Source organism: Cyprinodon tularosa, unplaced genomic scaffold (genome assembly GCF_016077235.1).
Source record: "Cyprinodon tularosa strain WSP-4 unplaced genomic scaffold, ASM1607723v1 ctg58, whole genome shotgun sequence".
NCBI lineage: Eukaryota > Metazoa > Chordata > Actinopteri > Cyprinodontiformes > Cyprinodontidae > Cyprinodon > Cyprinodon tularosa.
Window position 1 is genome coordinate 1,148,265 of NW_024039318.1, and position 15,879 is coordinate 1,164,143.

General features: G+C 39.1%; 1 protein-coding gene across 5 annotated transcripts; it reads left to right on the forward strand.

Moving 5' to 3' along the window:
- Positions 1-880: 880 nt before the first annotated feature.
- On the forward strand, positions 881-8,801 carry fosb (FBJ murine osteosarcoma viral oncogene homolog B). 5 transcript variants are annotated; one of them, XM_038306404.1, is made up of 6 exons: positions 881-1,184; positions 1,357-1,544; positions 3,754-4,140; positions 4,588-4,695; positions 6,624-6,974; positions 8,407-8,801. In XM_038306404.1, the coding sequence occupies exons 1-6, from the start codon at positions 1,124-1,126 to the stop codon at positions 8,458-8,460; spliced, it is 1,149 nt and encodes a 382-aa protein (XP_038162332.1). In that variant the 5' UTR covers positions 881-1,123; the 3' UTR covers positions 8,461-8,801. The 5 variants fall into 5 exon arrangements, with proteins under 5 accessions (XP_038162332.1, XP_038162331.1, XP_038162330.1 ...); XM_038306403.1 differs by lacking the exon at positions 8,407-8,801 and adding an exon at positions 7,132-8,304; XM_038306402.1 differs by lacking the exon at positions 8,407-8,801 and having other exon boundaries at positions 1,315-1,544; positions 6,624-8,304.
- The last annotated feature ends 7,078 nt before the right edge of the window (positions 8,802-15,879 follow it).

Below are 15,879 nucleotides of genomic sequence, written 5' to 3' on the forward strand. Positions count from 1 at the left end.
AAAGAAACTCTAGAAATAATGACATGTTAATATAATTACTTCTTTATGGAAAGACATGTGGTCAAAGTCTGCATGGGTAACACTAGATTGATTGTATTTTGAATGCATAAAAGAAACTAATATGATTCAAGGTGTTTAAACTCACCCTTGCATTGTATGCATGGCTCTGTTTTAATGTTATTTTTCAAATTGCGGTTAGTCCATTCATGGAATAATACCTGACTCCAGCTTTAGGGAGTGTTCAAGTGCTTAGATGAAAAGGAGGTTTCCCTCTTTAGTCATTATAACCCCTAAGGGCGTGTTCTGAGAAACTTTCAAGCCGGATTTCCCTCGCTGACTGATGGGATTCCTTCCTGGAGAACAATGATAGGCTGCTTTTACACAAATAAATCATGGAAGTAGCCACTTTTTGAATGACTGTCAATATATTTGTAGTTTTCTTGGTATGCATCTAGTTATGCAGTAACCCAAATTTAGAATTCATTAATGTAACTTTTTCCAATACAGGTAAAATAATTTAGGTATAAAACATAACCATGACTTATGGATGTTCCTACCTCGGACGCATTTTATGGTCCTAAATAGAAACTTTCCATATTTATCACACTCGTGTTTCTTAAAATTTCCTCTCAGACATTGTCAGACGATGAGAATTGTTGTTTTTTTTGGTCTGTTATAATATAAAAAAAAAAAAAAAAAAAAAAAAACGAAAAGAAAAGAAAAGAAAGTCTATTATTATCCGTCGGCAAGCTTCTGGTCCATTCAGTGGGAAGAGGGAATCCCTCAACGTCACCAAGGATACCAAACACAACATCTAGTCAAATATGGGCATGTACGTCAGCGGAACTCCGAGGCGGGACTAGTTGTTATAGAAAACAGAGTTTTTTAGCGGATGGCTTTCATTCATGAGTAAGAGATCTACTACGCCGCACCGTGAAAAACCCGGCCGGTGTCCACAACAGCCTCACTGTTAAAGGACGCTTCATGGATGTATAACCGCATGTCGCTGTTTGAAGAGCAGAGCGCGAGGAGTTTTTCTTTACCGATATAAACCAGGAGTTCCTCAAGAATTTAAACTGGAGCGATTTCTCCCTCAGCGAGGGGAGCAGGATTAAGTTTCTTCATGCAACTGTTTTGGAAAGAAACTAAGACCATTTCACCGGGAAACAACAAAAAGATTAAAGGTAAGAGGCACAACTTTCTGCTGCTGCAAAGCAGCTTTTATTGGTATCTAACAGGAAGAGTTGTAAAGAAACAGAGTTAAGTTTGATTGTCTCTTCCCTGCTAGTAATATAGGTTGTTTTCTCCCAACAGTAACCCTCCCTTAGTAACCTTCTTGCTGCCCTGCCGCTGCAGGTGACACCGCGCGCTCTCTGGTTATCGCAGGTGCCGCCTTCTCTTTCAGTCCCTCCGGGGAGATGTACCAAGGGTTCCCCGGCGACCCCGACAGCGGATCCCGTGGAAGCTCGTCTCCCTCTATAGAGTCCCAGTATCTATCCTCCGTGGACTCCTTCGGGAGCCCGCCCACCACCAGTGCTCCGCAGGTAAGTTGGTGTTAAGAAAGCATGCTGCTTGCTATTATTATTCATTAACATTCATTGTTTTAGTTCTGCAGTGATTTTTTTAGTTCAAGCGGACTATATTAGCTATATTTTTACTGTTTTATGCACTATAGATATTCAAATAGTTCATCTTTAATAGAGCCGGTATAACTCTGGATTTAGCTGCGTGTGAAAAGCGTGGATCAAGTTTCCCAGTGATCTGTTCTCTGCGGCTGTGGCGCTTCTCCTCTCCGACAGCGTGCTCCGTCACCGGCACGCGGCGCCGCAGAGCTGGAACTCCCTACGTAAGCTCCGCTCTCCGCTCGCCGTGACGTAAATGCGTGTTCTATTTTGGAGCGCCACGTCTCGTTGCCAAGGGAAACACCAGGGGTTTGACGAGAGGTGGGGAGGAGTTAGGGAGACGTTTGAAGAAGAAGAACTATTGGTCGGTGTCTGCAGCTTTTTGATCCGCCTCTCCCAATGTCTTTACACGCTTTCAGACAGAAGTTGTTCCTCCGCGGCGCTAAAATAAACCTGGAAACAGGACAAGCGAGACATCTCACCATCTGCGTTTTTACACCCATGTATAGTTCCCTCCCCATCAAGAATCGGTTCATTGCAACCCAGTTTTCTTCACTTTAAAGCCGTCAGATGCAGTTATTTGAAACAGAATTTTAATTGGATTAATTTATATTGCAGCAATTTACGACAATATAATCAACTTTCTGGCAATTCGAAACTGATCCTTTTATAAGTTACAGTCAAATTCAGTTTGTCATGTCAGCTTTTTAGGAACCCAATTATAAGAGCAGTCAAATAACGTTGGAGATGAGATGTTGAAGGTGTTTCCACATATTTTAATTTAATAGGCCTTCTGAATACATTCTTTTAGACTTAAAAAATAAGATTAGTTAATTATTTTGGTCAAAATCAAGCCATTTTATTGTAAAACTATAAAAACAAATGATAAGAAAATGTTTTCTTAAAGGGATAGTTCGGTATTTTTGACATGAATCTGTATGGCATCCCCATCACCAGTGTCATGCAATCACACTGACTTACCCCTGGCAGCGTCCTGTGAGCAGAGTTCTCGTCCAGTTTTGGTCAATCCGAAAGTAGTCCGGCAGGTTTGCTAGAGCCAGCGAAATAAAACGTTTCTCTTCCCAAAACATTATGTGTTCAAAAGAGTGATATTTTTGCATCCCAAAAACGTTGTAGTGGAAAAAGTCACACGTCGTTATCACTTGGTCCTATTTTCTCTCTGTTCGTATCAGTGCGCGCCGTCATTCAGACAGCGACCTTAACAACAGCCAGATGCATGTCTCCCTCCGCCTAGCTCCTAGCTGGGCGGAGGGAGACATGCATCTGGCTGTTGTCAGGTTAGTAGGCCCTAGCTGTCTGAATGATGGCGCGCACTGATACGAACAGAGAGAAAATAGGACCAAGTGATAACGACGTGTGACTTTTTCCACTACAATGTTTTTGGGATGCAAAAATATCACTCTTTTGAACACATAATGTTTTGGGAAGAGAAACGTTTTATTTCGCTGGCTCTAGCAAACCTGCCGGACTACTTTCGGCTTGACCAAAACTGGACGAGAACTCTGCTCACAGGATGCTGCCAGGGGTAAGTCAGTGTGATTGCATGACACTGGTGATGGGGATGCCATACAGATTCATGTCAAAAATACCGAACTATCCCTTTAAGTGCCTCAACAATTTAGTCTAAGCAGTTATTAAATAGATCTGTTAGATTGAAGCAATAAAACAAGTTAAGGACTAAAAGCATTAAACTGTGTAGCACTTTCTATGTTCTGCTTTTGGTACAGTTTGCATGACGACTGCGGTTTAAGTTGGCATAGAATTGTTGTGAAGACCCTATAACAGATCTAACACAACACTTAAGCCAGTCAGTTCCTCTCACTGTCCTGAAGGAAACTCTCTACCAGACCTGTTATTTATTATATTATAAGCCAATTTGCAAAGTCGTATACAGTCTATATATATATAATGTTGTGATGTTTCAAAAATAGAACCTCATTTGCCTGTCTTTGAAACTTGTATTGAAACTAATTTGATTAAGGAACTCTCTGCTTCTACTATTTTCTAAAGAGGTTATAGGCTGTTCTTCATTAAGCAGATGTATGGTTTAAATTTGGCTTGTAGAGTTGCATGCATACATATATTAAAAATCTTTACATTTCTTGTTTAGGAGTGTGTGTCAGCAGGCACCGGCTTGAGCATTGTGGGCAGCGGGCCAGGGAGCGGTGTTGGAGGTGAGATGCCCAGTTCATTTGTGCCCACCGTCACCGCCATAACTACCAGTCAGGACCTGCAGTGGATGGTGCAGCCAACGCTTATCTCCTCCCAGGCCTCTGGGCAGAGTAGCTCCACTGGCACTACCACCATGACTCAGCCAGTGTCACTGGTGGACCCGTACGACATGCCGGGACCCAGCTACTCCTCTGGGTCCTGTTTCACTCCTCCCAGTTCAGAAAATCCAGCTCCAGCTGCGCCGGGCCCCATCCGGCAGTCCAGGCCCCGCAGCCGCCGTGCACGAGACGAGTCTGTGAGTGAGGATGGAGATGTTGGTGTGTTAGTAAGTCTGTGTGCTTGAGAAGATTTGTCTGTTGGGTGAAGGTAAACGCCTCACATGAGAACAAAAGAAATCAAATCCAGCTATTGTGCACTCTTGTTGACTTTGTGGGTTATGGTTAGCGAGTGGAAATGCTACAACTTATCCAAATGGCTCTTTGTAGCAACATACAAAGAAAGAGCAATGCAATAAAAAAAAAAAAAAAAGAATCTCCAAATTATTTTGCTGATTGTCAGCTGGAATTATAATTAGTTGTTCTTGCTGTTATCAAAAAAAATTATTCTTCAGTCAGATGGTAAATGAGAATAATGTGATAGAAATCCCTATTCCAAAACATCTCTCAAAGGAGAAAATACAGGGTTCCCATTTCAGTGTGCCTGATATCAATACACATATTTTTTAAGCATGAGCAAAAACTTTTAGCACCTAAATGTATTTCTTTGATTACAGTTAACACCTGAGGAGGAGGAAAAGAGGCGGGTTCGTCGTGAGAGAAACAAGCTGGCTGCTGCCAAATGCAGAAACCGTAGACGGGAACTGACAGACAGACTGCAGTCGGTGAGTTTAGCCATGCTTTGGAAGCCAGAATGAGTGATGATTATCATTACACAGAAACTCCCATTGCATTGTGAAGTATGCTAATAATAGTTTACATCGGTACAGAGGGAATAGGATAATTGTAATTTGTGTTTAGCTGTTACGGGAAAAGACATTAAGGTTTGAAGAAGGACTATTGTACCTGTTGTATTTAAGGCCTAATTAAGGAACTTACTGTAAGGCATATTACCTGTAAAGGAGAAGAGCATCAGAGCTGGGGGGAAAAACAGGAAGACATTTTTTGCATACATCTATGCCATTTTAGCTGAGCCATTTGGGCATTAGGTGAGAAGATTTTTCTAAAAACCCAGGCAGAGGTTTTGTTTTTTACCTATGGAGATGTATGGAGGTGGCAGCATCATGCCGCTTCACCCCCCATTGCATTAGGTATTGGTGTACTGTACTCTTCATCATCAGACACAAAAAGGTTGCACTCTTGCCTGCGTTTGGAGTTTCAGCTGGACAATAATCCCAAACTGGTTTTGATAAGAATCCAGTCAATGGCTACAGAAATCTCTCGGTTCTCTTTAACTTGCTTAAAGGGTTCATAGAATGCAAAATCGAGTTTACATTGACATAGATGAATAACGATAGTTCAGTGGGTGAAATGGACATACAGGGAAGTTGAAACCCCATCGACACTTCCTTTCTCTGCAAATCTCACAATTCTAAACTTCCACCATAAAACGGGTGAATTCAAACAAAGCACCGAATTGACGTCAATTCGGGGATGTTGCCTTATTTGGTTCTGGCCTGTACTTTTCTCACGCACCGAAATTGACATACAGACCAGCCCACTGGTTTGCTGGCCCAAATGGGGGAATGAAGTGTCGACTGCTGGGCCGCTGACTGGACAGCAGAGAGCCATGAGCAGCCCGTCCTCAGCCGGTGGAGGGGGGCTGGGGGCCGGGACATCCCAACTCTCCCGGAAGTTCCAGGAGTCTTCTTGATATAGATAGTTGTATAGATAGTTGTTCATGGATGCCCACGAGACGGATAAATTATTCCGGATTTTACACTGTGCGAGGTGGTGTTTTATTAATGCAAGAAGGAGCGTGCAGGCAATACTATAATTCGTGCACCATGTGCTCATTCGAACTACTTCGATTGCACTGGCACAACAAGAGAGAGCGGGGTGTGGGGAGGAGGTTGCTTGTGAAACCGGTGCGTATCTGTAGTCGAAATTCCCCCCAGAAATTTTTTTAGGTATGAAAAGTAGGACATGTCCAGGAAAAAGGGGACATCTGGTCACCCTACCATATCAACAATTACGATGTTTTTGAGTGCTTGTTGCTATGATGCGTCTTTGCTCAGCAGCTTCGCTCGTTTTTAACCAATCAATCAGCGCACAGCTCAACTCAATATTCATGAGCATACAATAAAAGGAAGAAAACCTGCCATTTCATTCTAGAGCTTTTAACCAGGCCTGCATTAGGACTCATAGAACAGCAAATATGCCATTTTCAGCCCCACCATTGTTACACACCCTATTCAGAGACCTTAAGGACCAGCACCAAATACCTTATATAATCATTCTATGGCCCCATTAAGGACTTTTAATAAAATATTTGTGAGGATTAAGTTATATATTTGTTTGTTTGTTTGTTTTTTACTCTTTTTGGATGAGAGAAAAGCTGCTGTAAAGTTACATGTGTACACTCAATGTTTAAATTCATGAGAGTTTTTGGTTTTATGGCCATTCCACATTTCAAGAAAAGGGATTTTATTAACTAAGTATTATGGCAACTTAAACCTCTAACCAGAACTGTAAAGCAGAAATGCATATTACAAATATTTTTAAACTGCATGTAGCTCACCTTTATCCTTCTTTTTCCTCCCAACTCCACCCACCTTTGTGTGGTTCCCTTCCCCTCTGTAACTCCACACAGGAGACTGATGTACTAGAGGAGGAGAAGGCAGAGCTGGAGGCAGAGATCTCAGAGCTTCAGAAGGAGAAAGAGCGTCTGGAGTTTGTACTGGTGGCCCACCAGCCAAACTGCAAGATTCCATACCAAGATCCGGCTCAACAGCCTTCAGCGACGCTCACTCAAGTGCAGTCCCAGCTCGCTCCTCAGAACCTGCAACCTCCAGTCTCCATTGTGGGTTTGACTGTGAAGGAGGACTCTTTCTATCTCCCTCCTGCCTACACGGCTCACCCGACCCACACACAGCCCCAGCCTCCGGTGCAGCAGCAGCCGCAAGTCCAGCAACAGCTCCCCCAAGCAGGCATGATGCAGGAGGTAGAGTTTTCTAGTTCTTTCTACGGCTCAGCTGAGCCAGCCCCTGGTGGGCCATGCCTCATGGCCAGTGACAGTGGTGGTGGTGTTAACCATGACGATGCTGCCATTGGCAGTTACAACACCTCATACACATCTTCATTTGTGTTCACCTACCCAGAGGGAGCCTGCGGGGTCAGTGCCAACCAGCGGAACAGCAGTAGCGAGCAGTCATCTGATTCCTTGAACTCGCCTTCCCTGCTGGCGCTCTGACTGACCGACAAACATATGCATGCACAAATTGCCACTAACACACCCCATGCTCATTGGATGCAGAGGCTGACACAAGTACAATCATCAGTCTCCCAGATTGAGGAAAAACAGTATGCCAATCATTTGAAACCTGATTGGGTGACTTTTCCAGAAATGCATTCCTATAAAGAGCCATAGAAAATAAAAATGCACTTCAGATTGAACCTTTCATTATTGAGCTACAGCAAATAGTACGTTGTTATTTTTATATTTAGTCGGATATTTTGAACAGGGCACGACTGACAAGTTTAAAAAGTGCGTCACAAAAACCTGCAAGCCTTTGAAAAAGTATTTAAACCCCTTTAACTATTCTACATTTTGTCATGTTAAATCACAACCTTGAATGTGTCAAATTGTAACAGAGCACCAGGAAGTAGCTGATGATTGCTGCATAACATTAGACTGATATGCACTAATTTTTAGCCCCACTGAGAAAATTATTTTATTTTTTGGTCTTTTATGGTTTCCCTTTGACAGCTTTATGCTTCAGAATCAATGTTTTGTTTATTGGTCTTCGCCAAAAAAAAAAAAATGGCTGCTTGGTTTTAACGTGACAAAGATCTAAAAGTTTCAAGGTGTAAGAGAACTTTTACAAGGGACTGTATGTTACCAATCTAAAGTGCTCTGAATTAAAGAACTAATTCACAATGAATTTTTTTAAAATTAAAATACTCTCATTGAGTAAAGCACATCTTAAAGCTACACCCCAACGAGCACCAGTGCCCCTACCTTGTTCCCTCTGTCGGTTGCCCTTCTGCTAGTGCTCTTGCTTTCATTCTTTTCCATTATCTTTTTTCTCGTCTTCCTTTTTTGTTGAATGTATTTGTGCAAATCAGAAAATAAGGGACCAAGGACAATATGTTCGGGGTCTTTTCTTGTGGAAGACAGACCGCTCGCTCGCTCACTTGTAACCCTTCATTTGCTCGGCTGCTCTATATGCTTCTTCATTTGCTGCTTGGACTTGGCAAGATGAGGATCTGAGTATCACAGCCTCTTTTAAATCTTGTGCTTTATGTAAAAAAAAAAGAAAAAGAAAAAAAAATTCTTCCACCGTCTGCCTACCTGCCATGCGACCCATCTCTACCCATCTCTGTTTTTTTTTTCTCCTCTTCTGTCTGTTTTATTTCTCCCTCTCTCTTTGAAGTCCTCAACCACTGAGAGCCCGGAGAACCCCTCCAGCCCCTGGGACCTTGAGTGAAAATGCCGGCGCAACTAACATTCCCCACTTTTACAACCCTGTAATTCAAGGATCTGGACGTCCTAACAGAAGAAACCTCTCCTTGGAGTTCATTGCTCAGATTCCTTTGACTTGGAACAGCAGCTATACGTACATTTGACACGCACAGGGATGCATGAGGCACAACATGAAATGCCACTGTCTTCTGCTGAGCCATTTTTCATGTCATTCACACAATGAAGATGAAATTCATTTGCTGTGCTGGAAAGTAAAAAGCTAATATATACTGAGGGACAGAGTGAAGGCAATGAGGAAAGAAACATGGGAGAAAATCTCATCCGTTTCAGATCTAAATAGGATAATGCAAGAGAAAGAAAGAAAGAAAGAAAGAAAGGAAAGCATTTCTGTGGAGATGTGACCCCGGAAAAAAAACAGCTTCACGTTGCAGAAGTTCAACGCCCATGGCGACACACAGATACTCCCATCAGGTCTCTGAAATCTGCAGCAGCTCAGACTTGTATCAGATGTGAACCAATGCCTTCGCAAAGAGGAGGGACTTTTATCATAAAAAAAAAAATAATAACTCTTTCAGACAACCTCTAAATACTGGGCTTGGTGGTCTCTGCCTCCTGTCCCCTGTTCTCTCTGTCCAGAGCTGAGGTTTTAGGGGATAGGGGAGGTGTTTATTGTGAGTGGGTCCACTCTGAGGCACCTAGCCCGTTTATTTCTTTCTTTATTGAGGTTGAAATGTCGATCTGAGCACAAAGCAGGACCCGGAACCGAAAAAAAAAAAGAAAGAGAGAGAGAACACATGGGCTAATGTTGTGGAGTGAGCGCCCCTTCTTCTTTTTCGCCTGTGAATTTGTTTTTTGTTTTTTTTGCCTGTATTGTTTAAGTGAAGACTGTTTTATATTTCAATGTTTGTTTATGTGACTCATTGTTTCTTGCTTTCTCTTGTACTGTTGCCATTTTTTATTGTTATTATTTTAATATTCCGTTTTGTTCAATTTATTCGGGAGACTTCCTAACTGTTACTATTACTGTTTCCTTGTAACAATTTTCTTTTTTATGTTTTTTTTTGTATTATTATATTTTCATTTGGCAACTTTAGAGGCATAATATGTGCACTACAAAAAAGAAAACAAATCGAAATCTCAATCTATATGCATACACATTTAAACGGTAACATGTATATGTATACGTGTTATGTACCATGATTGTAATGTATGAATGTCTGCAAATATAAATGGGATATTTTTGTCAATGAAGAACAAGGTAAAAGTACAAAAGATAGTATTTAAAGATACATATTTTTATATAGCAGCAAAAAAAATGAATATAAAGTACTGCCCTGTCCCTAAACATGAAGCACGATGTCACTGCCTCTGTCAATGTGTATTTATGTTTTATAAACAATATAAAGCACTATACAATTTACATTTATTCTATGTTTATAACGATGATGTTAAAAGGTTGTGGTTTTTGTTTGTGAGGTCTGTCCTAAAGCTACTGACCCCTTAATGCCACCAGTGAGTGAATGTCAACAGATGTATTTGTAACCTGGTTCATTTTAAAGGTCAAAGTTTCACACAGAGTTTGCTCATTTGTCCTGAATTATCCCTTAACCTATTTGCAGATGTATTTGTTTGAAGGATAACATTTATTCTTGTTCTCAAAAATTGGTTAAAAAAATGTGATTGTGTTTGTTAAAAAAAGAGGCTTTATTTTCATCTAATAAATCTGCTTATCAAAAACATTGGCAACATTAAAGGGTTTCTGCAAGATCCTAAGAAGTCAATAAAAATCTTCAATATTCGTTGTTTAGGAGTTGATAAGACTTGAATACACAGAGAGTGTTTGTAAAGATTTAATTCTGAAATTATATTTGGCTATGTGTTAAATTTGAATGTTTATCTGTTTATTGATTTGACCAGCTTCTTTTTGATATTTATTTTTATGAGATTAATGATGGAAACATATTCTTCCATTAACTGTTACCCTGACTAAGAATTTAAGAAGTTGTCACAATGCTACAAAACTACAAATCACATAATGAATCGAAGCAATGGGCTATTTAAAAAGGACAGCTTTTCCTGCAAAGCTGCAAAGAAATCCTGCTTCCACAAATGGCTTATTGTAAGTTTAGGCAAGAAATTCCAAATGTTCTTACTAGGTTAACTAGTATTTGCACTTTAAAATTCTAAATGTACCACAACTAAAAACAAGAATTTCAATATGGCTAAAAAATGTTGACAGCTTTATTTTAATGGTATATTACATTTAAAAAGCTGACAACATTTGAACAAGAAAGGGGATAAAAGTAAAATTTGTAATTCGATTTTTAAGTGGTTTGTTTTTTAAGATATCTAGTCAGTTGAAAATCTCAGATAAAAATTAAAGAAAATAATAAAGGTAATTTTAAAATAAATGTAGGTTCTATATTTGGTTATGCATATGGTTAAAGAAAGTCCTTAAAAGTCATAGATTTTGCTTAAACTTGCAGAAACCCTGGTCCAACTCCATGCATGTTTCCCCTGACTTGGCTCCTGGGGTCAGAATAAGGGGCAGACCTTGTGTATTTTTTTTTTTACTTTATTTTTTCTAATCTTGAATAAGGACTGTGTAAAAATACTGGAGATGCCTTTTTGACTTCCTCCAAAACTGCAAATGTGATTAAATACACTGGTGTCAGAGTAAGCATAAAACATATTCAATAGTTCTCATGTACATAGGTTTTCGTGGTGCTAATTATACAATACGAGGCAGATCAGAAAATGTTTAGTGGTGTAGAGGCTGCATCCTACCACTCTGCAGGGGCTCTAAGTTAATGGAAAGCTCACTTTTTTTCCTCATTTAGGACTGGAAACCAGTTATTGGGATTTTTTTTAAAGAGAAAAATGTCTAAAAGCCAATAGTTTATTATCAACTGCCTTCTTCATCTTTATTTGTTATAAACTGATCTCTGAAGGCACTCCACCTCAGTTATCCCCCCATCATCATCATATGGTTTCATCTGTTTGAGTTTGCTTGGAATATCTCTAAGTTTACTATGAAAAAAAAGCTCCTGGCCAATTGATTGGAAATGGTGACTTTATAGAAGGAAAATAGAGGTATAGGCAGCTTAATAAATCTGAGACAGAATCTGCCTGCATCTACATGTACTGTAATGATGCAATAGCATTAACTAAAAAAAAAAAAAAAAAAAAAAAAAAAAGATTTCTTATTTTTATATAATGAGGAGAATGTTGCCATGTGTTTCTATTTCCTCCGTACATCTCTGACATTATCCCCGGTATGAAATGCAATACTTACAGTCTGAACATTATGTAGCATATTCAGCAGTAATTAGACTGACTGCTATTATGTGTCAAGCGTGATGATGTATTGCTTTACCATCAACTTTTGTTACAGTATTAAATATTACTATGTCAATAAATATTCAATGGACCATTTATTTTGAGACAATCTTGCTGAAAGACAAAATTATTTTGGAGATATATATATTTTTTTTATTTATTAATGATAAATGGAGGGAGGATAGGCTCAAACTTTTCAGAAAGCTTTTGTTTTTGTCTGTCCCTTTTTACTGTTTTTAGAAGATGTCATTTTCTGTTTTTTTTTTTTTTTAGGAGCAAATGTTTACTGAATATGTAGAAAGAAAAATAAAGCAAATGTGAAATATTTTTGAAGTTATGGCCAAAGAAGATTTAACTTAACACCTTATTATAGGCGCAGGGTTACATTTATATTGTTTTCAGAAGGGTTCTTAGATATAAATGGCATTTTTAAAGTGTTTCTAACCTGCTATGTGTTGACTTTAGCCTCCGGTACTTCTTACCGTTCTGAAAGGTTTACCTCATAGAGGTTTTCCGCTCAGTTTCTTGATTGTACATGTTGTGGGAGCTTTAACTTTTACTGATGGTTTCACCACATACCATTTGAAGTTTGTGACGAAAAACGTAAATAAAGAGCATATCAGAGATAATTTTTTCTTGATGTTCTACACTACTTATTAATCGATTTCAACTTGCTTTAAACTGGATTTTGAATACTTTCTTACATTCTACGTTACAAAATGAGTAAGTGTGATTCAAGCTGACATGGTATTGGGTCAATTTCGATTCTCTTCAGTAGTGAAACTTTTAAATGTTTTCGTGCAAAGCTAAAATTCTGAAGACCTTCACAAAATGTTGATTTTAAATTAAAAAAAATAATTCCCCAAAAAAATAGGAAAGGAGTACAAAGCTCTTTCTATGTATCATTTTAATATAGCACAATTCTCCTGGTTATGGGAGGGAAAAGGCTTTCATTTATTTGCTGATTCTTTTGCATGTTTTTCGCAAGCAAATATCAGTGTAGTGTGCTTCTACACTCAAATTTGTCCCCCTATGGTGAAATCAAGATGGCTATATTAATATTTTATGAGCTTATTATCCCTTTATCTTTCAGTGTATTTCAGCATTGACACTGGTTACACTGAAAGTTATGAAAGTTAGACTGAAAATAATCCGATACACTGTCCTTTAATCCGTGCAATGGTTGCAGAAATTGCATTTTTAAACATGTTTATCTTCTTATTTGCCAATGTACATGAGAGAAGTGCTGTGAAAGTGGGAACCCTTTAAACACTTTCATTGGCTCTCCTTGAGCTCTTCAGGCAGGTGAACATATGAGTAGCACCCAGGCCGTCAGAGTGAATATTTGCGTTTCAGATGCAATGAAAGTATAAATCCGCACTAAAAACAGCAAATCTTACTTTTCATGAGAACATTAGCTTGGATAAAATCAGAGATGTCTTGAACCAATATTGATAATAAAAAATAATTCAATATAAGTGAGCGGATAGAAAGACTCCACTTCTATCCAAGTACCGTATGTTTAAAGTTTAGCTAACCCATTGGTTAATACTAAATGGGTCAGTTGTTCTCATTCCTGTCATTCATTACTGTTGTTTTCTGTTAAGTAATTTCAATTAGTCGATTCTTTCCTAACATTCTACATTACAAAATGAGTTATAAAAGTATATTTGATCCATGCTGACCCTATATACAGTCAATACCAGTCTTGGTAAATACTTAAAGCTGCAATATTGGCACTGTATCATATATGAAAAACTTGTATCAGGGCATTCTTAATAGAAATCACATGCTTAGCATCAACAAAAATATTGTTTTGTTAAAAAAAACATAGTTTTGCATACTTATGCCTGAGACAGAGCTGTCCAGGGTGTAACCCTCCTCTCGCCCATAGAGGAGATGACAGCACGTGACAGAAAATGGATGGATGGATGGATGGATGGATGGATGGATGGATGGATGGATGGATGGATGGATGGATGGATGGATGGATGGATGGATGGATGGATGGATGGATGGATGGATGGATGGATGGATGGATGGATGCCTGAGACATAAATATCCAGGACACAGAGTAGATTTTTTTCTGAAAAAAAAAAAATCATTTTTTTCCCTGTAAACAAGAAAAGAAAGGCATATTTGTGTTTATCTTCCTAAGTCAGAAATGTCTAACCAAAAAAACAAAATAAACTACACCCTTATATCTACAGGTGCTGGTCATAAAATTAGAATATCATGAAAAAGTAGATTGATTTCAGTAATTCCATTTAAAAAGTGAAACTTGTATATTATATTCATACATTACATACAAACTCATATATTTCAGATGTTTATTTTGTTTAATTCTGATGATTACAAATGACAACAAATGCAAATCTCAAATTCATCATATCAGAAAATTAGAATATTACTGAAGACCAATAAAAACAAAGGATTTATAGAAATGTTGGCCAACTGAAAAGTATGAACATGAAAAGTATGAGCATGTACAGCACTCAGTATTTAGTTGGGCCTCCTTTGGCCTGTATTACTGCAGCAATGCGGCGTGGCATGGAGTCGATCAGTCTGTGGCACTGCTCAGGTGTTATGATAGCCCAGGTTGCTCTAATAGTGGCTTTTAGCTCTTCTGAATTGTTGGGTCTGGTGTATTGCATCTTCTTCTTCACAATACCCCATAGATTTTCTATGGGGTTAAGGTCAGGAGAGTTTGCTGGCCAATTAAGAACAGGGATACCATGGTCCTTCAACCAGGTACTGGTAGCTTTGGCACTGTGTGCAGGTGCCAAGTCCTGTTGGAAAATGAAATCTGCATCTCCAAAAAGTTGGTCAGCTGCAGGAAGCATGAAGTGCTCTAAAACTTCCTGGTATGTGGCTGCGTTGACCCTGGACCTCAGAAAACACAATGGACCAACACCAGCAGATGACATGGCACCCCAAACCATCACTGACTGTGGAAACTTTACACTGGACTTCAAGCAACGTGGATGAAGTGCCTCTCTTCTTTTCCTCCAGACTCTGGGACCTTGATTTCCAAAGGAAATGCAAAATTTACTTTCATCAGAGAACATGACTTTGGACCACTCACCAGCAGTCCAGTCCTGTTTCTCTTTAGCCCAGGCAAGACGCTTCTGACGCTGTCTGTGGTTCAAGAGTGGCTTGACACAAGGAATGCGACAGCAGAAACCCATGTCTTTCATACGTCTGTGTGTGGTGGTTCTTGAAGCACTCACTCCAGCTGCAGTCCACTCTTTGTGAATCTCCCCCACATTTTTGAATGGGTTTTGTTTCACAATCCTCTCCAGGGTGCGGTTATCTCTCTTGCTTGTACACTTTTTTCGACCACATCTTTTCCTTCCCTTCGCCTCTCTATTAATGTGCTTGGACACTGAGCTCTGTGAACAGCCAGCCTCTTTAGCGATGACCTTTTGTGTCTTGCCCTCCTTGTGCAAGGTGTCGATGGTCGTCTTTTGGACAACTGTCAAGTCAGCAGTCTTCCCCATGATTGTGTAGCCTATAGAACTAGACTGAAAGACCATTTAAAGGCTTTTGCAGGTGGTATGAGTTAATTAGCTGATTAGAGTGTGGCACCAGGGGCCATCAATTTTGAACCTTTTCACAATATTCTAATTTTCTGATATGATGAATTTGAGATTTTCATTTGTTGTCATTTGTAATCATCAAAATTAAACAAAATAAACATCTGAAATATATGAGTTTGTATGTAATGTATGAATATAATATACAAGTTTCACTTTTTAAATGGAATTACTGAAATCAATCTACTTTTTCATGATATTCTAATTTTATGACCAGCACCTGTACCTGTCATTTTGTATTTGCTGCGATTGTGGCCAGAGGAACCTCTACCTAAAGTCAGAACTTCAAGTGTTTACCTATAATTAAAATACAGAAAAGCTAAATCATAATTATTGTTTTAAGATAATCTTATAGAAAAAGGGCAGGGCTTTAAGTAAAAAAAAAAAAAAAGAAACTAAAAAAAATGACTAATTTTATGTTGATGAATGGGTCTCGCTCGCCATCTCTCGCCAATACTTCAGAACTGCCGTCAATTTTAATATTTTGG